We start from the raw sequence: 27,951 nt of genomic DNA, 5'->3' as shown, positions 1-27,951 counted from the left end.
AATTCAAAAGCAGGTCAGATGTCATATATTTATAGAGAAATATCTGAATAAATAGGCTACAATCAATGACGAAGAGGAGAAAGCGTGTTGTACTGAAGGCTGATCTATTGAAAGGTGCAGCCTTGAAAGAAATCCATGCATCACATGAGCTGCTGCCGAGAGCGCGCCGCACAGCATCATTACTCACATTTGTCGGCTCGTGGTTTAGTATACAATTCAACAAAAATAAAATAGATTTGAGTCACAAAAGACTGATTTAATGACGTATAAATTATTATTTTCTTTTATTAAGAGTCAGTCGCGTTTCAAACCTGCTTTTCTGGGGCGCTTCGGCCACATGACACAGAAGGCGCGCTCTTGTCTGTTTGGGTTCGTATGCAAATGAACAGACCTCGTGCTCTGTAGAGGGGCTAAATTATTTAGATGCGAAATATGATCGTGTTCCGACTGTCCGGTTAGTTTGAGTTGACATTTGATGTCAGATGGAATAAGCTGTGACGCGCCTAATGGTTATTCAGAGCCTTCTGCCATTGAAATCACTTAGGCTGTTCATTATCATATCTGCCCTGATTAGAATAAAGGCGAAATAAATGTAACGTTAGTCTATGCGTTCTTCTTAACAAACAATGTGTAATTTGCCCCAGTTAGCTGGGTTATTCTGGGGATTACAGGTGTCTCTGTAATATCAACAAATAACGTCGGTGAAATGGTCCGTTGTTGTTTAGCTGACTAGAAACCAGTCTTTCTCTGCTTGTCAATCACACTATGATATTGACTGATATGTGTATTTAAAGGGCGGGTTGTTAGAAAGAAGGCGTATTATTGGATGAATGTGGTAGGGTTTCGTGTAAGTTTGTCATTTATAATTACATATAACTAACCAAAATTAAAATCTGCCTTTGGCGACTAAACTATAGGCTATAAATGAGAGCAACAGAAGGGTTTTGGAAGACTTGTGTATATGATGTCCTTCTGTTTACTCAATCTTTCTAAATTAATTCAACAACAACAATTAATAGCTATGGTATAAAAGTATTCAAATAGGTATACACAAATACTCTCTTGCTACACACAATTATTAATGATATGCAACTCACCTTAACAAAATCTCATAGTTAATACATATCAGGCCTGTAGCCAGGGGGGTTGGCTATTCGAAAGACCCACCCCCATTGACAAAGTCCAGAATTTGGCCCCTACGTGAGCTCATTTGTCCTATTTTTGACTGCATATACTTTGTAGTAAAATAGTATGGTGAGCATTTTGACCAAATTGTAGGAAATAAATTTGGTACATCATAAAGTATGGTTCGACAACATCCGCCAAGCTAATCCAACACAGATTAGTGCTTAAAATATCACTAAAATGCAGCATTTAAACCTTATAATTAAATAGAAAATGAGGAAATAACTGCAAAAAGGTCCACTTTTTGAGAAAAAAGAACCATCCCTTCCAATACGCTAGCTACAGGCCTGCACATATTTATGTGTTAGTATATACCATACTATTCTGTATATATCATGTAAACAAGTGACACATTGCATCATGTTAGGGGAATTAGCTTTCTAGTTTCTGTTCTTTGTTTTCATTTCACAGGAAACCCATAGTGTGAAAATGAGAAGATAAACATCCCATCAGCCCACGTTTTCCTGTCTACAGTCTAAATCACTCTCTCTGACCTACCTTTGTATGTCTGACCCTCACTTAACCTATCAAAAAGGATTTCCGAGACTCTCTCCCACCCCATCGCCATTAAAGACATTTTCAAATGCCCAAAAACAGCAAAACCGTCAAGAGAGAGATTGACGATGACGACGTTACGGAATCAGTCAAAGATTTGCTCTCCAATGAAGACAGTTGTGATGACTCTTTCAAGAAGAGCTCTCTAATGGTAGGAGATGTTCCTCAGAATAAGCAGAAGGATGTTGAGGAGGGATCTGAGGAGGAGGAGGAGGAGGAAGAGGAGGAGAGACCCGCCTGGGGAAGCAAACTCCAGTACATCCTGGCCCAAGTGGGTTTCTCCGTAGGCCTGGGCAATGTCTGGAGGTTCCCCTACTTGTGCCAGAAAAATGGTGGCGGTAGGTTAATCATTCAAGTGAAATTTATGAAAAATTAGTTCATGAACACTGCATTATTCATATGGGTTATCTTCATTTGTCCAGCAGGAAAGCAATGCAATTTAATTTTTAAAAACTAACATATACAGTTAAAGTCAGAATTATTAGCCCTCCTATTCAATTTCTGTTTAAGAGGGAAAATATTTTTTCAACACATTTCTAAACATAATAGTTTTAATAACTCATGTCTAATAACTAATTTCTTTTATCTTTGTCATGATGACAGTACATAATATTTTACTAGATATTTTCAAGATACTAGTATTCAGCTTAAAGAGCAATTTAAAGGCTTAACTTGGTTAATTAGGTTAACTAGGCAAGAAAGGGGTAATTAGGTGTCATGATATAACAGTGGTCTGTTCTGTAGCCAAACGAGAAAAAAAAATCTTAAGGGTAGGGCTGCACGATACTGGAAAAGACATTGCAATATTTTTTCCCCTGCGATATTGCGATATAAGTACAATTTCACCAGATGACTAGCTCTATTTGCAAAGCCATTACTTTATATGGATTGGGATGATTTTGGGAGTGAAATATAAATATATTTTATGCAACTGATTATATACATATAATAAACAAAGTACAGTCATAAATAAAACAATGGAGCAAATGTTAAAGTGAAATAAACAGTGCTCTTGGTTTTCTGGGGACAGCCTAACAGTATTTGAGTACATTGCATAGTCTTCATTATATAAATAATTCAATAAAATGTATCTTTATTAAACTTATCTTTCCACTTTATGTTCTCTCAAAATGCTTTAAACTCTTGAAAAGGCTCACATAGGCCTTTAAAACATGAAAATTGTAAAACTTTTACTGTATAATAGTTAAATTCTTCAGTGTCTCCTCAAATCTCTAAAGTTTTGACTTGTGGATTCTGATCAACTATAATCCCAACTCAACATTGACTATTGACTCAACATTCACATTGCAATATCGACGCTCAAATGATATATTGTGCAGCCCTACTTAAGGGGGCTAATAATATTGACCTTAAAATGTTTTTAATTAATTTATTAAAACTGCTTTTATTGTAGCCGAAATAAAACAAATAAGACTTTCTCCAGAAGAAAAAAATATAATCAGCAATACTGTTAAAATTTTCTTGCCCTTTTAAACATCACTTTAAATATTTAAATAAATATTTCACAGGAGGGCTAATAATTTTGCCCTCAACTGTACATAATTAACCAACCCATGTGATTTATATCAAAGTCCCTTTAAGGCAAGTCATTTCACTCGGCGGCCATCTTTGAAATGCCTCTCAGCCATGTTGTTTGAGTGGGGAAACATCTCATTCTCCAAAACTACTACTAGTTTAATTTCTAAATGTCCGTATCACATAAAATCTGCAGAAACTCACATTTGGTCCGAGTCCCTCCCCCAGAGAATTGTCATTCTATATTGATCGCTGATTGGCTACTTTACTAGAAGGCTGGCTTTAGTCACCATATATCGATCGCTGATTGGCTACTGTACTAGAAGGAGGGCTTTATTCACCATATATCGATCGCTGATTGTCTCCTGTACTCCATTAGTTATATTGACAGTTATACTTTTCTCCATTAAAAAGTGTACGAGTGACATGTCTTGTGTATTCTATAGTCTTTGTTTATTTATACTGTAATTTATCCAAATGTCTAGCTAAAATGCATCTATATTGAACACGTTTCACTTCTAAAATATCTCCTTAATCAATATTAATAAATCACAGTTTTTATGACGTGTAGACACAAAAGGATCTTTTTTCAGTAACTGACAAGCTACAGTAAAAGGAGACATATGTCTTAACACTTCATTTACAAGTTCTAAGTATGCATTTCCTCTTTCATGCATATACAGGAAATACATGTCTAGTCAGTGTATTTTCAGTCCCTGAGGTCATAAGAAAAGAAAGGTATTTTGGGGTTTCATAATATTCACTTTGTAACTAATCTGAATGTTTAATCAATACAAACAAAGATCCACAATAATGAAGCAATTGGTTGTCAAATAATGTAATCTAGAGAAAATATTGGCAATTTGGGTCATCATAATTCACTTTAAAACTAATCTGAATGTTTATGTAATACAAACAAAGATCCACAATAATGTAATCTAGAGAAAATAATGGGATTTTTTCATTCATTTATTTTCTTTTCGGCTTAGTCCCTTTACTAATCAGGAGTCACCACAGCGGAATGAACCACTAACTTTTCCAGCATATGTTTTACGCAGCGGATGCCCTTCCAGCTGCAACCCAACACTGGGAAACACCCATACACTCTTGCATTCACACTCATACACTACGGCCAATTTAGCTTATTCAATTCACCTATAGTGCATGTCTTTGGACTGTGGGGAAAACTGGAGCATGCAAACTCCACACATAAATGCCAAATGACCCAGCTGGGGCTCGAACTAGTGACCTTTTTTGCTGTGAGGTGATTGTGCTACCCACTGAGCCACCATGCCACCCCTATAATGGCATTTTAGGGTGCATAATTCACTTTGTAACTAATCTAGATGTTCAGATAACACGAACAAAGATCCACAATAATGAAGCAATTGTTTGTCAATTAAAGTAATCTATCAGCCAATTAAAATGCCTTAGAATTAGTTGTCAAAGGAAGAGACCCCACATTAGTCAGGCAAGGCACTGAAATGAAACGTTTTGCATGTGCAGGATAATCACAGGTTATATTACCCATCTGCGATTACACAAAGCTGTTTAATGTCATGAGAAAGCAGATTACAGCTTCTTACCCTGGTCTCCCTCAGAGCAATGACATACAGTAGATATGATTACTCACATATTTCTCTTTTAAACTACACTTTCAGACCAGGTGAATAATGTCTTGATCAGAAAGAAAGAGAAAGCAACACAACCTCTGTCATTTAAGAAGTACCTCTGTCCTACATTTGGTGTTCTCCCAGTGTTTGTATATGACTGTTTTGTGTCATGTTCTGTTAAGTGTTTGACCACAGCCCTGCCATGTCTTACTTTCCAGGTCATAATAAGTGAGTGTGGCCACCCTGCTGAGCAGATCTCTAATTAGATTAAATAGGCCACTGTGTGTGGGCTGTATTTGCCTCTGTCTCTGCCAGGGTAGCACAACCACAACACTGCACCATCTGTGTGCCATCCATGACAGCACATTTTGTCCTCAAGAAACACCACTACACCCAGTCTGCCAGATGCCATCCTTCACGCAACTTGCAGAGTCACTGGTTTTCCAAGCAGCATCTTATAGTGCTCAATCTGACCAAAATAAACATTAAAGAGATAGTTCACCCCATTGACTTCAATAGTATTTTTTGTTATGTCAATGGTGGCTTTTTCCAACTTTCTTCAGAATATTCAGCAGATAGTACAAATTCTTAAAAGTTTAGAATCACTTGAGTGTGAACTTTGGGTGAAATGTCACTTTAAATCACCACGAAACCAAAATATACAACTAGTTTTTTTATTGGACTAATGACACATTTATTTTTATTATTTATAAAACTATCTAATCAACTACTGATGGACAAAATCAAGTTTTTTCCTTAATTTTTACTTGAAAATAAGTCCAAATAGGCAAACAAGGTGACGCAGTGGCGCAGTAGGTAGTGCTGTCGTCTCACAGCAAGAAGGTCGCTGGTTCGAGCCTCGCTGGGTCAGTTGGTGTTTCTGTGTGGAGTTTGCATGTTCTCCCTGCGTTCGTGTGGGTTTGCTCCGGTTTCCCCCACAGTCCAAAGACATGCGGTATAGGTGAATTGGGAAGGCTAAATTGTTCATAGTGTATGAGTGTGAATGAGTGTGTATGGATGTTTCCCAGAGATGGGTTGCAGCTGGATAGGCATCCGCTGCGTAAAACATATGCTGGATACGTTGGCGGTTCATTCCACTGAGGCGACCCCGGATTAATAAAGGGACCGAAAAGAAAATGAATGAGTGAATGAATGAATAGGCAAACAAATAGACAAATTTGAAGTTGACTGCACAAACCAAGAGGTTTTGATATGCTTTACACAGCATTTTTATGAGTATCTGTCATGTCATTTCACTTCAGTTTAATCCCACTTAGTTGTTTCTAAATATAACAGATGATGGTGTCTAAAATGATGATAATTGTCAGTAATCTCAGTGCGTTTCTGCATTAAAGCACATGACTACAACATGTTGGAAAAGCAGCAGCCCAACAGAACTCTCAAAGCAATGCCATTGTAATGAAGATGTTCCCCATAAGGCAATGGGAAGGAATGTTTTCTGTCTTGTGCCAGTGGCAACGCTTGAACACTTTTGAAATGTCAGTATCGTCCCCTTTTGGCTTACTGTAATGTTAATTCAAGACAGAAAATATTTGCAAATAACCACAATGAGTTCTATGAATCTATTCATTCATATTTTGTTGTGTACCAGTTGTTGTAAAATTATTGAAGCTATTTGAAGTAAATCGAAATATAGATATATGACCACAAGTGAAAATGTAAATAAAAGCTACTGTAAATTCATAAACACATAAAAAACTGTACTAATGATAATAAAATAACACTGAATTTAAACTTGAAAAATATTCGTAGAAATTTTTTAAACTTAATTTGTATTAATTAATAGCAAAAACATAAATGCATACAAACAAACTAATACATTTATTAACTAGTCAATAGAAAAAGAAATCAAAAAGAAATTCAGTTGTAAGACACATAGTTTACGTGACATGCAAAATACACATAAAAATGCTGCATTTCTTCAGCTCAAATTTGTATACAATGTGGTTAAAAAAAGCAAAAACAAAAGATCTGCAACCAAATTTAAGTAGAAAATTTTAAAACTGGCAACGTTTTGTTCAAAGATCTTCACATGGCCTTGGTCTTTTTTATAAAATATGGATAAACCCAATTGCTTTATAATTTTTTTTTAATTACATTATTTTATTTCTATATTTTATGAAAAAGTCTATGACACCAATAATGGCCATTCAAAAATAATCAGACACTAACCTTAAAGATTCATTGCAACAGGTAATTCTTTTGATTTCATTTACCCACTGTCCGTTTCGTTATGTTTGTTGCTGTTTTTGCCCCATTGACTTCCATTATAACCATTTTTTGGATCGCAAAGCCTTGACAGAATAATAATCATGCATTCTTGATTGTTGGTAGTTTTCCAGTTGAAAAGAGGTAAAATGTGTATTTTTTACTGTTGATCATCAGTTGGCAGAATTAACCCTTTAGATAGGCCTGTGCAAAAAAAGTTTCTGGCTTTTATATGAAGTTCTATGGAGTATTACAACAAATTATAGTTACACTTACTATGTTTCCTATGCTCTGAGAGCTGAGGTGCTTATTTTGATTTTCTCAGACATATAGAAGTAAGTGCACAAAGGTCTCTCTCTCACACACACACTATTTACTCCATATAAAAACCCTAAACTAGGCTTTTTTTGCACTGCAACTGATGACCAACAGCAAAAATGACAAATTGTACCTCCTCCCAACAGGGAAAAACACCAATAATCAAGAATACATAATAATATTGTGTCAATAAAAATGTCATTATAAAGGAAATCAATGGGGCAAAAACAGTCACTAACATAACGAAAGGGAAGTAAATCTGCCCAGAGTGTATTGATGAGTTTTTGAAAAATTTCAAAGTATTTACCAAAATATGTGTGAAAATAGGATTTGCCACCAACAATCATTTCATCTGCTGAAACGCAGGGAAAGTTGTGGCCAAATTAAGACACAAAATCAAGCCAAAGTAGATAAAAACACCCCCAACAGGATGCAAGGGTTAAAGAAGTAGAGCCATGATCATACCTTCTCTTCTTTGTAGGAGCATATCTGGTTCCCTACCTGATTCTTCTGATTTTGATTGGGATTCCCCTCTTCTTCCTGGAGCTGGCAGTGGGTCAGCGCATCCGTCGGGGCAGCATCGGTGTCTGGAACTACATTAGCCCACATCTGGGTGGCATCGGCTTCGCCAGCTGTTTGGTGAATATCACCGCTTTTGTGTATTGTAAACATAACTTATTCCAAATGCATTGTATAAATATAGGCAAAAAGTTGAACTTGAACCATTTAAAGTCTATGGGAGACGATAGAGAGAGATAGTGCAGCCAAAATGTTACAACATTTATATAAATATATAAACATTCATAATATTTATATAAATTAATATAAATGTATAAATGTTTCTCTTATTGCAGGTGTGCTTTTTTGTGGCGCTCTACTACAATGTCATCATTGGCTGGAGTCTCTTCTACTTCTCACAGTCTTTCCAGCAGCCTCTTCCCTGGCATGAGTGTCCCCTGGTCAAAAATAAAACAAATACATGTAAGACAAAGACCATAACATTATATATATATATTTTTTTAATGCATATAACTTCCAAGTATGTTCAGGTTTCATTTAGGTTTTTACAATATTTTTTGTTTTGCAAAAATGAATATTAGAAGGAAGAAGCATACATGTAAAGGGACCTATCATGAAAACAAATCACTTTTATAAAATATTTAAACATCATTTTGTGACAACTGTAGTGTGAATATAGCCAGCTGTTAATGGTACAAATTAATCAATTCCATTTTTTATAGTCACGCTTGATAAAAACAGTCTGTAGAAACATTTTGATTGGCATTCTCCCTTTGTACAACCCCCGCCCATTAGTCACGATCTCTCCCTCATTAGCATGGACAGCCCTGAGTGTGAAACAGCCTTTTTTTAATCTGCTTCTATGCAAATGCATATACATTTTTAGCTCCGCCCTTATTTCAAAAATCTCATTTGAATTTAAAGTAAAAGTCACCAAAATTTGGATCAAAGAGTAAAAGGGGCAGTTTCAAATATTTTTGGGGGTATTTTGAACACACACTTTAGGGCAGGAATTCTCAACTGGTAGGCCGCAGCCCACTCGTGGGCCTCAGCGATCCTGCAGGTGGACCGCGAGATAGGTTAAAAATTAACTCTCAATATTATACTATAATTGCATTATTTTATAAATATGCTATATTAAAATGATCGAAGCAATGCATTTTCTCCTGTTCTCTGATTGATTACTACAAATGCGGCGCAAAAACACCCTCATAATCGCGTCTGCAACTAGTACACTTTAGTCTGTTCATTCACAAACTATGCGTGAAGTGAAAGTCTCTGTGTATTTTTGTGTGAACTATTTAATATATTCTCATAGTTGTCCAAATTAATGTCCTGTGAGTGTTTTATAACGGACGTGCGCCCATAAAGGAGCCTAGCAAGGCTCAATGGTGTTTCTGCCATAGAATGTAAAATAAACTTGCATATGAGCTTCAGACGTGCTCTGGTGGAGCTGTTCACTGTTCCTGTCTGCAATCTCCCAATAATAACCGCCATCAGATCGATGCGTTTCAGCAGATTTAGGCTATTTTACTGTATTTTACATTTATTTGCATATTTTTGAATAGTAGATATTTAATAGTAGATATTCAGTCCAGTTTAAAGCAGAAGCTTGTCTTTTGAAATCTTCCTGTTGACCTTTGGTATGTTAAAAAAATGTATATATATATATATATATATATATATATATATATATATATATATATATATATATATATATATAATTTTATAGTTTTAGCTTTATAAATAATTAAATTTAATAAAACTATATATATTAACAGAAAATAATTGAAGGCACAACAAATTATTTTTATTATTGTTTATAGAGCAAATGTTAGACAGGCAGGTGGGCCTTCAAAAATTGATCGAAGAAAGAAGTGGGCCCCGATGTGAAAAAGGTTGAGAATCTCTGCTCTAGGGTCATCAGGGACGTATTTCACATCTTGTAAAAAGGGGCATGATAGGTCCCCTTTAAAATTATCAATTTGAAAATTTCTCTTATGAACAATTTTTTGTTATGTGTTTTGATTACTAGTTTTGATTACTAACGACATTTCTTCCTAATTTATTTTCTGTTTTGCGTAAAATAACAAAAAAACTGCCATATGTTTATATTCATTTTGAGACAACACAATATCGATGTTACCAACTTAAGAAGGGTAAAAAAAATTGATATTTGATGGAATTACTCCATTTCAGTCACAACAAATTAAAACATGAATTATTCTGACTAACTCATTTTCTGTAATAAAAGTGCAGTAACACTTTACAATACTTTTACTGACATTAACAAACAAGAAACAATATTCATTAGCGCATTCATGTTTGTTAGATCATGAAAACACAGTTGTTCATTGTTAGATTGTGTCAACTTTTTTAACTAATGTTAACAAGCACAGCGTTGGGTTTTAATAATGAATTAGTAAATGTTTATGATTAATAAGTGCTGTACAAGCATTTTCATTGTTTGTTCATGTTAGTAAATATATTAACTGTAACATAATCATTGACTACATGTCCAATATTGTAAAGTGCTGTCAAAAAACGCTCAAAATTTTTATATTGTTACTTCAAATGTGCAAGAAATGTCATCAGAATAAAACCATGATTAACGTTTCACTCAAATCCGTAATAAATCCAGAGAAACTGACCATTTTCAGGTGATCTCCAGATCTGTGTCTGACAGTGTTTCTCAACCACGTTCCTGGTGGACACTGCATGTTTTGGATGTCTCCTTTGTCTGTCACACCCATTACAGGTCTTTCAGTCTCTGCTAATGATCAGAATCAGGTGTGTTTGGTTATGAAAACATGGAGAATGTGCATAGTTGGTGTGCATAGCATAGCTCCAGGAACATCGTTGAGAAACACTGATGTATGATATATATAAGATTTTCTCAACACATTTCTAAACATAATAGCTTTAATAACTCATTTTTAATAACTGAATTATTTTATCTTTCCTATGATGATAATACTTTGCCAGATATTCTTCAAGACACTTCTATACAGCTTAAAGTGACATTTTATGGCTTAACTAGTATAATGATGATTTGTTTTGTAGACTATTGAAAAAATATAGCTAAAGGGGCAAATAATTTTGACCTTAAAATGTTTTTTTAAAAATGTAAAACTGCTTTTATCCTAGCTGAAATAAAACAGAAAGTAATATCAGATATACTGTGAACATTTCCTTGCTCTGTTTAACATCATTTGAGAAAAAAAATAAATAAAAAATTCAAAGGGGGCTAATAATTCTGACTTCAGCTGTATATATGTTTTTTATAATGCTCTACAAGATTATAATTGTCATGTTATTGTGTAGATGTTGAACCAGAGTGTGAAAAGAGTTCGGCCACGACCTACTACTGGTATCGTGTGGCTCTGGACATCTCTGACTCCATCTCAGAGGGTGGAGGACTCAATTGGAGGATGACTTTGTGTCTGTTGGCAGCCTGGACCATGGTGTGCCTCGCTATGATCAAGGGTATCCAGTCATCTGGAAAGGTGAGAAAGGCGTTTTGTGCTTTGTTCGAGGAATGTCTGCTATTAGTCACACAATAAAAATCAGCAAAGACCTCAAGGGATGTGTTTGAAGCAACACACAGAGAGCAACACTGATCGTCTGATATCAGTGAGAGCCATCAGCGTCTCATGTGATCCAGGCCTGCGTAACCTAGTGAAACGTGACGCAGCATCTGTACAGATTAGACCACATGTGGTACCATTACATCAGAGCTGCTTCCCCCTTAAACAGCTGGTTTATTATTAGAAGCATTAAAAAACTTTAAAGTATTTAAGGGGTTTTACCAATACAAATATATTTAATAGCTAAATAATATAAAAATGTGATGGTTTTTTAACATTTCTCAATTTAATATATTTTATATTTACTATAATGTGGTGATTCCCTATAATAAATATAAAACCTCATTTAATGTTTACATGTACAGTTTTCTTTCATGGTTTTCTTTCAGTGTAATTTACAGTGAAAAGTAAAGTAAACTGGCATTACTGGATGACAATACACATTTGATGGTTTTTCATTTAAAATTAATGAGATTTTTGTTGTTTTATTGCCAACAGTTATGCAAATTATGGTCTATTTTTACATCTTATGTAGCTGCTTTAAGTACACATGAAATCAAAACTAACCATATTGTTTTTTTGAGCTCACATTGCTTGTGTTTTGGTGAACAATTCATCTGTGTGTATCATTAAGTAAAAATAAATAGTTTGCTCTCGTAATCTAAAACTGAAATCTGAAAATGCACTTCCTGTTTGTTTTCAGTTAAACTCGGTTGTTGCTAGATCGGATATGGTTGCGGCCAGAAGTTAACAAGAATTATTTATGTTATTTATTAAATTTCCCATTTATTGTATTTTATTAATGTCTACCCCCAGACCAACCCTAAACCCAACCGTCACAGTAACATAAAACAGTAGTTTTACCAAGTATTATTTAGGATATATTAAATTACCCGATAAATTTGATCTTTTAATGCCTAGCCCCACCACAGCCCTAAATGCAACCATCGCAGTACTGTAAAAATATTCATTATTGTTATACAGTGTCATAAAAAAATATATTTTTGTGCATATCGCACTTCCGGCCATCCGTGTATCCGATCTAGACTTTACCGTTAAATTCTCAGATTATGTCTTGTCTGAGGTAATGGGCATGGCTAACATACTTAACCATGCCCCTCCAACTGTCAGTTTTGACAGCGCCATGACAACAAACAGAAATGGTGAGGAGGAGGTGTCTGTTAGGTTATAATAACTCCCAATCTTTCTGAATGGAATGCCTACTTTAATACATCCAATCAGCGCGCAGTAGAAAAAAACAAGCCACGCCCACTGTTTTCTCATGTAATATTCCATATCTCTAAGGACTGCATCACAATACAGAAAAAATAAACGGTCGCAGCTTCTGGTGCGGGAACTCTCAGATTTCATTCAAAATATTATAATTAGTGTCCTGAAGATGAATGAAAGTCTTGGGGGTTTGGAACAACATGAAGGGGAGTAATTATTGACAGAATTTAAATTTTTAGGTGAACTATCTATTCGAGTTGCTTAGTTTATTTGTAAAGAAATATACAGTATATTTACAATGTTTCAGAATCTGAAATGAAGTCAGAATTATTAACCCTCCTGAATTATTAGCCCCCCCCCCCCCCCCCCCCCCCCCCTTGTATATTTTAATATTTACAAAATATTTAATCCTAAATTTCTGTTTGACGGAACGAAGAGTTTTTCAACAAATTTCTAAACATAATAGTTTTAATAACTCATTTAAAATAACTGGATTATTTTATCTTTGCCATGATGACAGTAAATAATATTTTACTAGGTATTTTTAAAGATACTAGTATTCAACTCAAAGTGACATTTAACGGCTTAACTAGGTTAATTAGGTTAACTAGGCAGGTTAGGGTAATTAGGCAGGTCATTGTATAATGATGGTTTGTTCTGTAAACAATTGAAAAATATATCGCTTAAGGGGGCTAATAATATTGACCTTAAAATGCTTCTTAAAAAATTTAAAACTGCTTTTATTTTATCTGAAATAAAACAAATAAGGCTCACTATAGAAGAAAAAATATATTAGGAAATACTTTAAAAATTGCTTGCTCTGTAAAACATAATTTGGGAAATATTTAAAAAAAGAAAAGAAAAAAAGAAATCACAGGAGGGCTAATCATTTTACTTCAACTGTAGATGATTGCTAATAACAGTATAACAGTTTTATTCCCAGTCAAAGAAGCAGCAGGTGGATTTTCTGCTTTCTAAATGTGGCCCCTGACTGTATCAGCAAGGTCATTATAGTATGGGATAAAGTATGTCATTCTCTGAAGGGGATAAGCACTCTCTTTAAAGCTTAATCAGGGATTTACCTCAAAAACGATAACCAAAGTCTCATTCAGCATTGCCACAAAAGCGCACCCCCTGCAAAAAGCACACGATTACATTCTTTTTGTGTGTACGCGTGTCATTTTGTGTGCTCAAAAACACGGCAATTACTGGTTGCCAATCTTACTCAAGACAATTACAAGTGTTTGAGGATGCTGTAGTGTAGAATTACAGTGCAGGAAGAGAGGTTAATAGACCTTTATAAAACCTTCTTGATGCTTCTTTTTTTGGGAGCCACACAGAAAGTGTGTCTTTTAATCTTCTAAGTTGTGGGATAATTAAAGTTTACACTTTTTTTCTTGCGCTTTAAGATCGGTCCGCCCTTGATGAATCAGAGATGAGTCAGTAACCTTTTCAGCATTATGGTCATACAGTAAAAAAAGATTACAGTAAGCTAAGTATATTATTTGCAGAATTCTTTCATAAAAATCAATAATATAAACCAATTTAAAACTAAAAAGTTTATAATTTAAGGATTAAGATAGGTATTTTCCATTAAGTGCTCAATTGATTCTTTTTGTAAAGGAGAAATTTATCAATTTATATTTGAGGTGTGACTGCATGACTGTACTGCACTCCAACCCTTCCCAGCATTGCAATGTATGAGTCATTAATTATATTGTACTATTATTTATCTATTTTATATTTATAACTATTATTTATCTTATATATATATATATATATATATATATATATATATATATATATATATATATATATATATTATATATATATATATACTATCTTTTTAGCAACTACTGTATATGCTATTGTATTACTTATTAGCTTTTGGTATCACCTTATATATTCGTTTTAGTAAGTTTGTTGTGTGCTTTTGTCATTTTAATAGTATTTATTATTTTTTATTTTTTTTTTTTAAATAATGTATTTATTAAATTTTTAAGCAATGCAGATACAACAACATATATTTTTTATCTTAATTTTTAACACTTTTTTTTTTTTACTTTTAAGAATAATAATATTAAAGTTAAAAGTACCATTAGTTGCCAAAAACATTATAAACTATAAAATACACATCTATTGTGTTTAATTGTTTTTTTTTTTGTAATTAAGTCTTTGATCACAACATTCCTTAAACTGCAATAAGCATTATTATCTTAATCTTTTAGTACTTCGGTTAAGATAAGCACTATGCACTACTTTGTTCATGACAAGTACAGCAAAATATATCTTCAGTGACTCCAGTGTGCTTCGTTGTTATTACCAAAATATCAAATGAAACAAACCATCTGTTAATACATTTTACTCTGATCACACTGGCCAGATCAGTTTTCAGCAGGTTTGTTTAGTCATTTGGGATGTGATGTCCTGAGAAAAGTCTTAAGATTTTTTAAAAATCCATCTAGCCATAATTACTTTAGTCATCTGATTTGTTTTTTACTCATAAGTCACTTAGTCGCTTAAAGGCATAATATGTACGTTTTTTTACAGTATTAAAGTATCGCAAAAAATAGACCACAACTCCATGATTGCACACCCAGTCACTGCATCATCAAACTACTTTGTTTGTTGTGAAAACATGTCCTCTAGCAGAAAAAAATGCATACTGTGCTTTCAATTTACTGTAGATTTATTTGACAAAAATATAACAGGTTTATTTAAATTGTTAATGACCGTTTCTTCAAAATCGTCAAACTCCTTAGGTACTCCTGGAGTAAACACTTATTAAAAACACTTCTCAAATAGAGAACATGGCTTTCTTTTCAGTAAAATTCATTATTCTTAACATGCTTCAACATGAAGCATTGTTCATTCATGTGTTTTCTAAAGCAAACATTTACATTTAGTCATTTAGCAGCATTTTTTTCCAGAGCGACTTAAAATTGAGAGGGAATTCAGCAATTTAACAAGAAGAGGCAATACACACAAGAAGTGCTAATTATACAAAGGAACTCTTTGTGCTTAGAGAATTTAGTGCTAGAGTAAGGAGGGGAAAGGTTTTTTTGTGTGTAAGAGAGAGGGAGAGAGAGAGAGAGAGAGAGAGAGAGAGAGAGAGAGAGCAAGTGTTTCTACAGGTAGTTTGTTAAGCCCAATCACCTGTGTAAAACACACTTTATAGATGCACAATGTTTTTTTGTGATATGGAGTGATTGTAAAACGGTGTCTGGTGCAAATGTGCAACAATCTGGTGCAAGTGTCAGTTAAAGTGTGGTGGTTTGTTAAACCCACTCATCTGTGTGAGGCACACTCAGAATTATTAATATTTAGGGGGTGGTGAGTGGTGAGGTTATTTTTAATAAATTATTGGTATTAAAATAAGAGTGGTGAGGTTATTTAATCAAATAAACAATATATATTTTATAAATATAAATATATATTAAGTCTTAATAAAGCTACTAAGCACTAAATGTGACTTAGTAAAGAGCAGTAGGTGATTTTCAGTTTTTTTTATTATTCAAATTCATAACAGACTGCATCAGGTTTATTTTGCTGCTTGGACTTTAAAACCAAACGCTTCAATATACATAAGATTCTCCAAACATAACCAACCATGTTTACATATATACTCACAGACAAATGGCGTGATTTTTTGTATGTATTTGTCTGTTTCCCATTTATCCACACATCTGCTCCTCTCTTTCTCACAGACATTGACATTTTTGAATATTTTATGAGACATGCAGCCTGTTCCTTGTATCCTGATGTTAATATATTTTGTCATTCAAAACATGTTTGTTAGCAACTAAAGACACTTTTCAAGTGTACAAAAGGACAGTTTAGGAACACTAGCATGGGGAAAAGTGATCCAATTGTTATTGTATACATTATAACATTATGCGTTGACATTATTCGCTAACTGTTTTGGTCATGTGTGATTGCAGGTGATGTACTTCAGCTCTCTGTTCCCTTACGTGGTGCTTATTTGTTTCCTGGCTCGTGCTTTCCTGCTTAAGGGTTCTGTGGATGGCATCATCCACATGTTTACCCCCAAGGTAAGACACAATGCAGAGCAGATGACAAGCTACCACAATGATTAGACCAATTTACCTGACATGCTCTGCTTCATACACCAGCAATTAATCCAATTCATTCAAAATGATCATAATCACCCATTACTAATTCCCATGTGTATTCCCCGTCTCGGTCCAGTGGAGACTAGTAGATGTATCTATGGAAACAATATGCCAGCCAGATATCCCAGCATGCATTTGTGACGTGATTCAGCAGAAGTGAATTAACTCTTTTCTTAGCATAGTCTGAACACAGTTAACTGTCTTGTTGTGGCCGTTATTTTACATAATAAATATGCAACACACAGAAACAAGACGTGGTCACGTTTCTCAGTGCTAGGAGCTGTTAATGTACCTCTTGTTGTGTTAGATAGAGTCTTATCAGTGGGTGGTTTGTGCAACGCATAATTAAATGATAATATGTAGCCTCTGCTTTTGAAAAGTAGCACTACGGCATCATGCATAATGGTAATTGCAGAGCCATTACAAGCGTTGCATTGTTAAATATGAAAAAAAAAATTGTTAATTCAATGATTTATAACCATAGGCAGATTATACACTCACCGGCCACTATATTAGGTACACTTTACTAGTACCAGGTTGGACCCCCTCTTGCCTTCAGAACTGACTTAATCCTTCGTGGCATAGATTCAAGAAGGTACTGAAAGTATTTCTCCGAGATTTTGGTCCATATGGACATGAAAGCATCACGCAGTTGCTGCAGATTTGTCGGTGCTCTATTGGATTGAGCTCTGGTGACTGTGGAGGCCATATGAGTACAGTGAACTTATTTTCATGTTTAAGAAACCAGTCTGAGATGATTTGTGATTTATGACATGATGCATTATCCTGCTGGAATTAGCCATCAGAAGATATGTACGCTGTGGGTCATAAAGGATGGACATGGTCAGCAACAATACTCTGTTCTACTGTTCTTAGCTGACAGTAATGGCACCCTGTGTGGTCTTCTGCTGCTGTAGCCCATCCGCCTCAAGGTTCGACTTGCGTGTTCAGAGATGTTCACTTAAATGACCTTTCTTCCCCATTCTGATGCTCAGTTTACACTGCAGCAAATCGTCCTGACCATGTCTACATGCCTAAATGAATTGAGTTGCTGCCATGTGATTGGCTGATTAGAATTTTGCCCTAACAAGCAGTTGGACAGGTGTACCTAATAAAGTGGCCGGTGAGTGTATAAAGATGTATATTTAAGATTTTTAGCACTTTTGTATGTTCCACACCTGTTTGTTTTTCTCTGTAAAACATAAAAAATATATACTCTTTATAAAATCCAGAATCAAACTAAAAGTTCCTCAGGGGTAATTAATGTGTTGGTGCTCCATTGGATAAGAGATTCTTAAAGATACATTAAAAATCATCAACTCAGGTTGCACAATATATAGTTTGAGCATCGATATTGCATATCATATATCCACAATAGGCACATCAAAGGATTAGATTGTTTATTAAAGAATTAAAATATAAATATATTATTATTTTTAAATGATTTATACAATGATTATTATGTTATTTTACATTAAATTTTTTGTACTTGAATACTGTTTGACTCTCCAGAAACTTCAAGCACTGTTTATACAACTTTTATTTTTGCTCTGTCATATTTATATATGCTTGTAATTTATTATATCTTATGCATAGAAAAAACTTGATCATCCTAGTTGATCCAAAATGAATGAAATATTTTCAATAGAGCTATTGAAATTATCTGGTGATAAATTATATATATCGCAATAAGTATCGCAGCAAAACCAAATATTGCAGTTGTGAGATTTTTAGTCTAAAAGCATGGAATATTTTATATTGACATATTTGTCTTTTTTCTCCAGTTTATTATTAAAATTATTATTTATTTAAAAAAAAAATGTTTGTTTTTTACATACATTTTACTTAAAACATTTACAAAATAATGGCAAATCCACATAACAGACAATATCTTTGATGTGGTCACTTAATTTTTTTCCAGAGCTACACATTTCTATAATGTGTAAATATGTTCTATAAATATGTGGTGTAAGCCAATGTCTAAGAAAGTATTTTATCTACAGTCAAGCCCTAAATTATTGATATCCCTGATTATCCCAAATTTCTGACTTCAAGTTATTTTTAAAATCAACCAGCAATTTTTATTTATTTATATTTTTTATATAAGAAATAACATAGGCATCTCTCAAAAGATAGTAATACACTTTACAAGAGGCATCACTGTGGAAAAAAATATTTCTCTGATTTTATTTACACTCAAACAAAAAATCAGAAAAAAGTCAGGGGTAAAAAAAAAAAGTCAGGGGTATGAATCATTTTGGGATTGATTGTATATTTTAATCAGCAGGACTGAAAAAGGCCATCATCCTCTACTGAAAAATTCACTTCACAGTTTAATATATTTCATATATATCATATACAATTGAAGTCAGAATCATTAGCCTCCTGAATTATTGGTCCCACTGTATATTTTTCCTCCAAGCTCTGTTTAACATTTTTTCAACACATTTCTAAACATAATAGTTTTAATAACTCATTTCTAATAACTGATTTCTTTTATCTTTGCATTGACGACAGTACATAATATTTAACTAGATATTTTTGAAGATACTAGTGTTAAGCTTGAAGTGCAATTTGAAGGCTTAACAAGGTTAATTAGGTTAACTAGGCAAGTGAGGGTAATTAGTCAAGTCATTGTATAACGATAGTATATTCAATAGACAATTAAAAAACAATATTACTTAATAATGATGTTAAAATTGTTTTTGTTTAGTTTTTTATTGAAAACTGCTTTTATTCTAGCCGAAATAAAACAAATAAGACTTTCTGAAGAAAAAAAAAATATTATAGGAAATACTGTCAAACATTTCTTGCTCTGTTAAACATAATTTGGGAAGTATTTAAAAAAGAAAACAAATAATTCACAGGAGAGCTAATAATTTTGACTTCGACTGTAATAATAAAAAGCGCATATTAATACTACAATATCAACTTCAATATCTTCTCACAGCTGGAAATCATGCTGGAGCCTAAAGTGTGGCGTGAAGCTGCGACGCAGGTCTTTTTTGCCCTGGGACTCGGCTTCGGTGGTGTTATCGCCTTCTCCAGCTACAACAAACGAGACAACAACTGCCACTTCGATGCAGTGCTGGTTTCCTTCATTAACTTCTTCACCTCAGTGTTGGCCACTCTAGTCGTGTTTGCTGTGCTGGGCTTCAAAGCCAACATCATGAATGCCAAATGTGTGGAAATGTAAGTTTAAATCACTCCATAAATGTTAAATATAGAGCCAGTGACCTCATGTTTGATTTTCTTGTTGTAATGTGTCTTAGGAACACAAAGAAGATCATTGGTTTCCTTGGCAAAGAGATCAATCCAGGCTTGATCCCACACCATATTAACTTCAGTCAGGTTAGCCCTGAGGACTACCAGCAAATGACCAACATTATCCGGGGCGTGATGGAAAACGATTACCCACGCCTAGGCTTAGACAACTGTGATATTAAAGAGGAGCTGAACAAGGTGAGGAGGAGCTTACTGTTAACTGATACGCAATGGGGAAACCTTAGAGACAACTGAGATACACAGACTTTCCATGCAATTTAACCCTACGCCTTGTGATCACGCTCTCACTTCAGTCTGATGTTTTGAAAGCTAATACAACTCAGTTTATACAAACTAAATGTGTACTTTTAGGATATATGACTTAATCTTTACAGCTGTTAGAAAATCTGACAAAAAAAAGATTTTCCCATGTCAATTAATTTATGCAAAAAACTATAAAAGGTAATACATACAGTCTATGACCTGAATGTTGAATGAATTCATATGAAATTCTGATTCATTTTATTTCTAAGTTCTGAAATAAGTTCTAAGTTACTTCAGATTTCAAACGTCAAGAGGAATGATCCCCCTTAAAATACACAAAATTAGTGATATTTGTTGAAACAAATAAACCAACTGGTGTATTAATACAGTGCTTCCCATACATAGACTTTACGTGGGCAGGCCGCCCAGGTATATTAAAGGCCGCCCAAGTATATTAAGTGACACTTTTTTATTATAATCATTCTTTTACACTTTTTTGTTACCACTCAATATAAACAAACATCAACGGGCGATTAAGTAGCAGAAAATCTTCTCTCCTTTACTCGTTTCATACTGCTCGTTCTGTGTGCTCGAGAACTGTCAACACTCCCACAGACAGTCTCACATGCTTGCACCTTTTTGCATCCGGCCAGGGTTTCTGAATCTGCTCAAATGTCCGGGAATTAGATTTACTTTGATTTTCTAAGCTGTCGTTAATTTTATGCTCACAGTCGCGAGAGAGACATTAAATAATTAATTCTTTAATCTAAACAACTCAAAAACTTTACCAAATACTCTAAATTACATCAAAGTATATCTTAATTGGGAGCAAGATATTGCACACCATTAGAAATGGGTAATCAACTCATTAGTCCTATTTAAATAATCTACACGTTTTATTCTTGTAATTATTATAATTTTTAGAGATATTTTCTGTTTTTATTCCTTTTTTTGTCATTTATTTATCATTTGCTGTATATTTTATTAATTTGATGATGTCAATATATGACATATTTCATACATCTAAAACGCTTTGGCAATACTGTACAAAATGTCATGCCTAAACGCAACCTGAACTTGAAAGAGCGATAGAGAGAAGCAGATTTGACCAGTCAGTGGGTGCACATAGCTCCTGAATAGCAAAAGACAAACAGTGGATTGTTTTTTTTATTTCAACAGTATTTTTAACCCATAGAAAAGAAAAAGTTTAAAACAGATAATAATAAAAAATAGTGTTAAAAATCGATTTGTTTGTCGCATATAGTTAACTATTTGTGTGCTGTGGGTAAAAGGTTGTGTGTTTTAATCTGGCTACTACCGCAAGTGTATTTCAAACTTGTAGGAAGCACTGGTTAATAAATTTAAATGATTTGAGTTTGAGGTGGGCAGCATGGTGGCGCAGTGGGTAGCACAATCACCTCACAGCCAGAAGGTTGCTGTTTCGAGCCCCGGCTGGGTCAGTTGGCATTTCTGTGTGGACTTTGCATGTTCTCCAGTGTTTGCATGGGTTTCCTCCAGGTGCTCCGGTTTCCACCACAGTCCAAAGACGGGCAGTACAGGTGAACCGAATAAGCTAAATTGGCTGTAGTGTATGTAAATGTGTGCAGGAGTGTGTGGGTGTTTCCCAGTGTTGGGTTGCAGCTGGAAGGGCATCCGCTGCGTGAAACATTTGCTGGATAAGTTGGTGGTTCATTCCGCTGTGGCGACCCCTGTTTAATAAAGGGACCAAGCCAAAAATGAATGAATGCATGAGTTTGAGGTCACTATATTAGTACTTTTATTCATTTCTAATAAAAAAAATTATTTATTCTTCAGGCATACTTGTGTAATATAATAAGTATAATATAAGTATCAGCTGTATGCAAAGTGAGCCACATTTTCTTTTTTCAATAAAATATGGGCATATATATTATCAGCCGTATGAACATGCTTGTTTTTTTACTACTAAAAATGTTTACAATTTTACTTACTCATGTACAAGTGTAGCCATATTAAAATCTGTGGACTATAACCATAAAGGTCTATCAAAATTAATTACCCATAAAATATCAAAAGAAAAGCTTGTTAAAACCAAAAACTAAAGGGTTATTCAGATATCTTTAATACATATTGTACATTAAAGGCATGCAAAGGTCAACAAAAGAAAATCTGAATTTCTCCTCATTTTAAACTGTCACTTTTGGCATTCAATGAAACAAAGATTGCTAAAGTAAACAGATCTCTATAAGTAAACAGACCTATTTATCTCTGTGCAAAAAATTACATCATCTCAAGTCACTTTTAGCCCCTTCTAATTTGGCATTTAAAAAGGGCTTTCATCACTATTTGTCTTTTTTCACAAAAAAAGGTACAAAATCAACAATTGTAGCCAGTGTCTCTGGTCAAGCTGACAGGGAACAATCCATTTATTTATTGTCCATTAAAAGCAATCAAACGATAAACACAGATTAACTGCTTAAAAATCAAAAGATTCAGACCTAAATTTAACCACATCCAGAGGAAAGTACTTTAGTGGCCAGTAATGAAGGCAGTGTTTTTCTACTGTTTTGTTATAAATGGAGGTTAGTGGGAGATCAAGTGGCACTGCATGATGAAACAAACTGAAAGAAATGCGGTGTGTGTCGACTGAGGTGATGCCATAATCAGATTAAACCACACACAACACACACACACACACACACACACACACACACACACACACACACACACACACACACACACACACACACACACACACACTTGCAAAAACCATCACAGGAAGTTAGCCTATGAGGCTTCCTCTAACACAGTCCCATTTCCTCCTGCTTGCTTTGATGTGTTTTCTTTTACTCTAAATCTATTTTGTTTCAGTGGCTACTAGTTTTGTGGTTAACCCTTACACTGAAACATGCTGAATTATAGATGCAGCGCCCTTGGGCAAAATAAAGCAGTCAGTACAGAATCAAACAGATCCACTCATGTTATCAGTATGTTTGTGTTTATATGTTAGAATCTTAGCTTTACCTTTTCTTTTACAGGCGGTGCAGGGCACAGGCTTGGCCTTCATCGCCTTTACTGAAGCCATGACCCATTTCCCAGCCTCGCCTTTTTGGTCTGTTATGTTCTTCCTAATGCTGGTCAATCTGGGGCTGGGCAGCATGTTTGGCACTATCCAGGGCATCCTCACACCATTGTGGACACCTTTAAAGTACGAAAGGAATACCTCACAGGTCAGTCAAAAACAAATCATTAATAAATGGAAACATATATAATCTTTTCTTTATTTACATTATAAATCCCACCAAACACTTCACTTAACAGATTTAGATTTTCTGTTCACATTAGTTTGTGGTTCAAGTTTTTTTTTCCTTAATAAACCAGATAATAAGGGAACTAAATGTGACGTAGCGTATGAGTGCATGTGTGAATGAGAGTGTTTCCTAGTACTGGGTTCCAGCTGGAAGGGCATCCAACATATTTAAAACATGCTGAATAGTTGGCGGTTCATTCCTCTGTGGCGACCCCTGATAAATAAGGGATTAAGCTGAAGGAAAATGAATAATGTTAGGGTAACATTCTTTGTCTAGGTTATATTTTTGCAACTAATGATATATTTTTGTAACCTAAAATAGTGTTCAGTAAATGTTTCAGGGTGGTTTAAATGACCTACACAGGACGTTCCCTTACGAATAACTTTAGGCTCATAAAATATACAACATGTAAAAATAACCTAATCAACCATAATAAATAATCATAAATTAAACATATATACACTATATTTGCAGAATACATGTTAACTATTGTAGACATTAGTCAAAACTAGCTAACTGATTTTCAAATGTATAGTTTAATTAACTTTATTTCAAATTTATAGCTAGAAATATTCTAACGAATTACGTTAAATGCTTGCACATGCTCCGGTTTCCCCAACAGTCCAAAGACATGCGTTAAAGGTGAATTGGATAAACTAAATTAGCTGTGGTGTATGAATGTGTGTGTGTGTGTGTGTGTGTGTGTGTGTGTGTGTGTGTGTGTGTGTGTGTGTGTGTGTGTGTGTGTGAATGAGTGTGTATGGATGTTTCCCAGTACCGGGTTGCAGCTGGAAGGACATCCGCTGTGTAAAACATATGCTGGATAAATTGGTGGTTCATTCCACTGTGGCGACCCCTGATGAATAAAGGAACTAAGCTGAAGGAAAATAAATGAATGAATGTTTGGACACTTGGCTTTCGTGCACATCAAGAGTGTCCAACTCGGTCCTGGAGGGGCCACTGGTTCTGCAGATTTTAGCTCCAAATTGGCTCAACACACCTGCACAGATGTTTCTAAAAAGCCTAGCAAGAGCTTGATTAGCTAGTCCTTGATTAGCTGCAAACTAAACTTTTCAGGACACCGGCCCTCAGGACCGAGTTTGGGCACCCCTGGTGTACATTAAACTAATGTTGGGTAAAGTTATGTTAAAAAATGTATAACAATCTTGGGTCACATTTTTTAAGTAACTAAATTTGTTTAAATTAAATCTTCTAGGAATTCTAAAGAAATCTAAAGGAATTATGAAAATATGTTTTATGTTATTGTTGCTTTTAAATTAAAATAGCCTTACAAATCTTATTATATTACTTTTAGAAGTAGTAACATTACCCAACTCTGATTTCAAGTCTGAAAAAAAATAACGACTTATTTTTATTATTAATATTATTATTATTATTAATGCATTAACAACATATACAAAACAATACCAGGTGAGTACAAAAAAATATGAAAAGCATAATAAGAGTTATATAAAAGTACACAGACTCAATAGGAAAAACAAAATAAATAATAACAAATAAAGTACCGCTAGGCCTGGCTAACTCAAAATAACTTAAACGTGTCAAACAAACAAAAGTTCTCGTCAGACTTTTAGCCTAAAACTTGACGCGTACTGATACACATATTTCTATTGGCTGCAATTCCTGTCACTCATGATAAATGTAACATTTCCAATCATATATTAACAAAATTACGCAATTTATGCTTTATATTTATTTTGTAGGCTATTGAAAGAGTAATATCTTAACTCCTCCAAAACTCATCTTATTGTTTTGGTTTCTAATATGATAACGTTGTATATCAAACACTGCTCTCTGCTCTTTCTTTACAGTTGGCTGCTGTGTACTTGCCTTTTTATTGGTTTGACATTTGTCCAGCGATCAGGGAACTACTTCGTGGCCATGTTTGACGATTATTCAGCCACTCTGCCTCTCCTCATCGTTGTTCTGCTGGAGAATATCGCTGTGGCCTGGGTTTACGGCACTGACAAGTAGGAATTCAGTCTTATTAGAAAGCTCATAGCGCCCCTCTTGTGGAAAGAGCCTCCTATTGAAATTAAGAGTGTTTTTTTTTATCTGTGTATGTTTGTTGTGCTACCATACTAACAATAGAAATACAGTAATACGAAGTAATAACAATTACATAATAATAATAATGATAATAATAATAATAACACAGACTGGTTTACTAACACAGTTAATTAACAATATAAGCAGGTCCATGAATCATCTAATAAACACATCTTTGACTGAACATTGACAGAAACGTAGTTAAAAATGTAATTTGAGAGTTTAATATTTAAAAGGATATCCTAAGATAAAGTGAAGAAAAGTGTTTTGAAGTCAAAATAAACCAATATATTTGTGATTTGTTTCTTGTTATACTAGTAAAAACTCATTTTTGATGGCATTGTTACTGCTCCCGAAAATTAATAATAATACAAATCTAGTGCAATGTTATATTTTGCAGTTCTGAGAAAAGAGAGAAATACAAGACAAACTTGAAAACAAAACAGCATAAACTCTATTTGGTTAAAGTAATTCTGAGAAAATACTTTTTTTTGTAGTGTTGAATTTATCCCTTACAGTTTGGTGAAAGTGAATTGAATGTAATTTGTAGTGATTGATGCTGTTTGTCTCTTCTGTGGTTTTCAGGTTCTTTGAGGATCTGAAGGACATGCTTGGTTTTACACCGTACCGCTATTATTACTATATGTGGAAGTTTGTGACTCCAGTGCTGCGCTGGGGCTCCTGGCCGCAAGCGTCATTCAGCTGGGACTGGTGCCTCCTAGCTACAGTGCGTGGAAACCAGCAGCTGGTGAGTGACGCTAAGTGAAAAGTAAAATTCTTAATATAGGTAAACATTTTATATATATATATATATATATATATATATATATATATATATATATATATATATATAATATATATATATATAAACACACATAAAATATTTTTTATTCAAGGACAATTAGCTTTTTGAATTAATTTTTTAATAAATATGACTGTATTCTGGGAACTTATATTTAAAGTAGTTCTAGACAGGCCTGGCCACATTACAATTTCAATTCATTTTGCCAAATGATTTAGGTTATTCCAAAGGTCTTTAACAGCATACAGCAACAGAACCCAAACACATTTGCACCGCTTACAGTAATGTCTTGTCAGTTTGCTCTGATGATTTTATCAATAAAATAGTTTTTTTAAACATGCAATTTTACTCTTATTTATGCCACATTATTGCCCAATTGTGCATTATTTCATAATAATTCAGTGATTGTTTTGAATTAATGCTTATATAGTATTCTATTTATTAATTTATTTTACATATATTATTAAAGGTTATTAAGGATTAAATGTTCTCAACTATTAACCTAACTATTAATCAGCTATAATTTTTAGAAATGTATGAATTGGAATTGAATTGTTATATTTAGTAGTTTTCCATATCTGTTTGCATGCTAAATAATGATTGGGTCCTTTGATCATTATTATGTTAAAGTATAGTACTTTTTTTAATCATGCCAAAAGAAAAAGTAATTTCCTATAGTCATTCCGCACAATTTTACATATAAGAGATGCAATAAATATGATCAGTAATATAGGAGCACATGTAGTCAGGTCAGGTATACTTTGCATTCAAACTAAATAAATACATGAATACAAATACAAGTATTTATAGCAGTAATCTATGTCAATTAAAGAGCCCCTATTTGCATTATAAAGATCATATTTTAGTTCGGGGGTCTCCACCAAAAGGCTGGACATGTATGCAAAGTCAAAAAACCACTTTCATTGTCTATAAATGCATTTTTTACCTAATTAACCCAACTACTCCCATATGACTTGTTCAGTGATTAATTTGTTCTCAAACCCCTCCTTTGCGTGAGGTATAGTCGGCTGTAATTGGTCCGATGACCCAGTCTGTTGTAATTGGGTCGACTGGGTTTAGCCAAAGACTCCAACACAGCTGTGAAGTAGCAGAGAGTATGTGAGAGCCCAATGCAGGAATGCATTAATGCAATGCAGTTAAACACCAGCATATTACTCTACTCTTAACACTGACCCCAAGTATAACAACACCAAACATCAGTATTAATTCACACAGTGGCAAAACTATTGAACTATTTTGTAAATTGACCACATCACGTGTGTAAGAACAGCTGATGGTGGCCATAGCAAAGGCAAAACAGTAGAGGATCGCAGGTTCAGAAAGGCAATTAATCGG

At 34.2% G+C, this 27,951-nt stretch overlaps 1 protein-coding gene across 1 annotated transcript in view; it reads left to right on the top strand.

Annotated features, from left to right (window-relative positions):
• slc6a15 (solute carrier family 6 member 15) overlaps positions 1-27,951 on the top strand; it is a 30,074-nt gene that overhangs the window by 512 nt on the left and 1,611 nt on the right. Inside the window, 13 exon segments of the mRNA XM_056478036.1 lie at positions 1,597-2,078; positions 7,918-8,075; positions 8,291-8,417; positions 11,280-11,461; positions 16,714-16,824; positions 19,856-20,097; positions 20,178-20,367; positions 23,451-23,601; positions 23,604-23,642; positions 25,556-25,573; positions 25,576-25,714; positions 26,379-26,461; positions 26,464-26,537. Of these exon segments, the coding sequence (XP_056334011.1) occupies positions 1,769-2,078; positions 7,918-8,075; positions 8,291-8,417; positions 11,280-11,461; positions 16,714-16,824; positions 19,856-20,097; positions 20,178-20,367; positions 23,451-23,601; positions 23,604-23,642; positions 25,556-25,573; positions 25,576-25,714; positions 26,379-26,461; positions 26,464-26,537 (1,824 nt within the window). The 5' untranslated portion in view covers positions 1,597-1,768.

The sequence above is a fragment of the Danio aesculapii genome, chromosome 18 (assembly GCF_903798145.1).
Source record: "Danio aesculapii chromosome 18, fDanAes4.1, whole genome shotgun sequence".
In the NCBI taxonomy this organism is placed as follows: Eukaryota; Metazoa; Chordata; class Actinopteri; order Cypriniformes; family Danionidae; genus Danio; species Danio aesculapii.
This window is presented reverse-complemented; position numbering and strand designations above follow the sequence as displayed.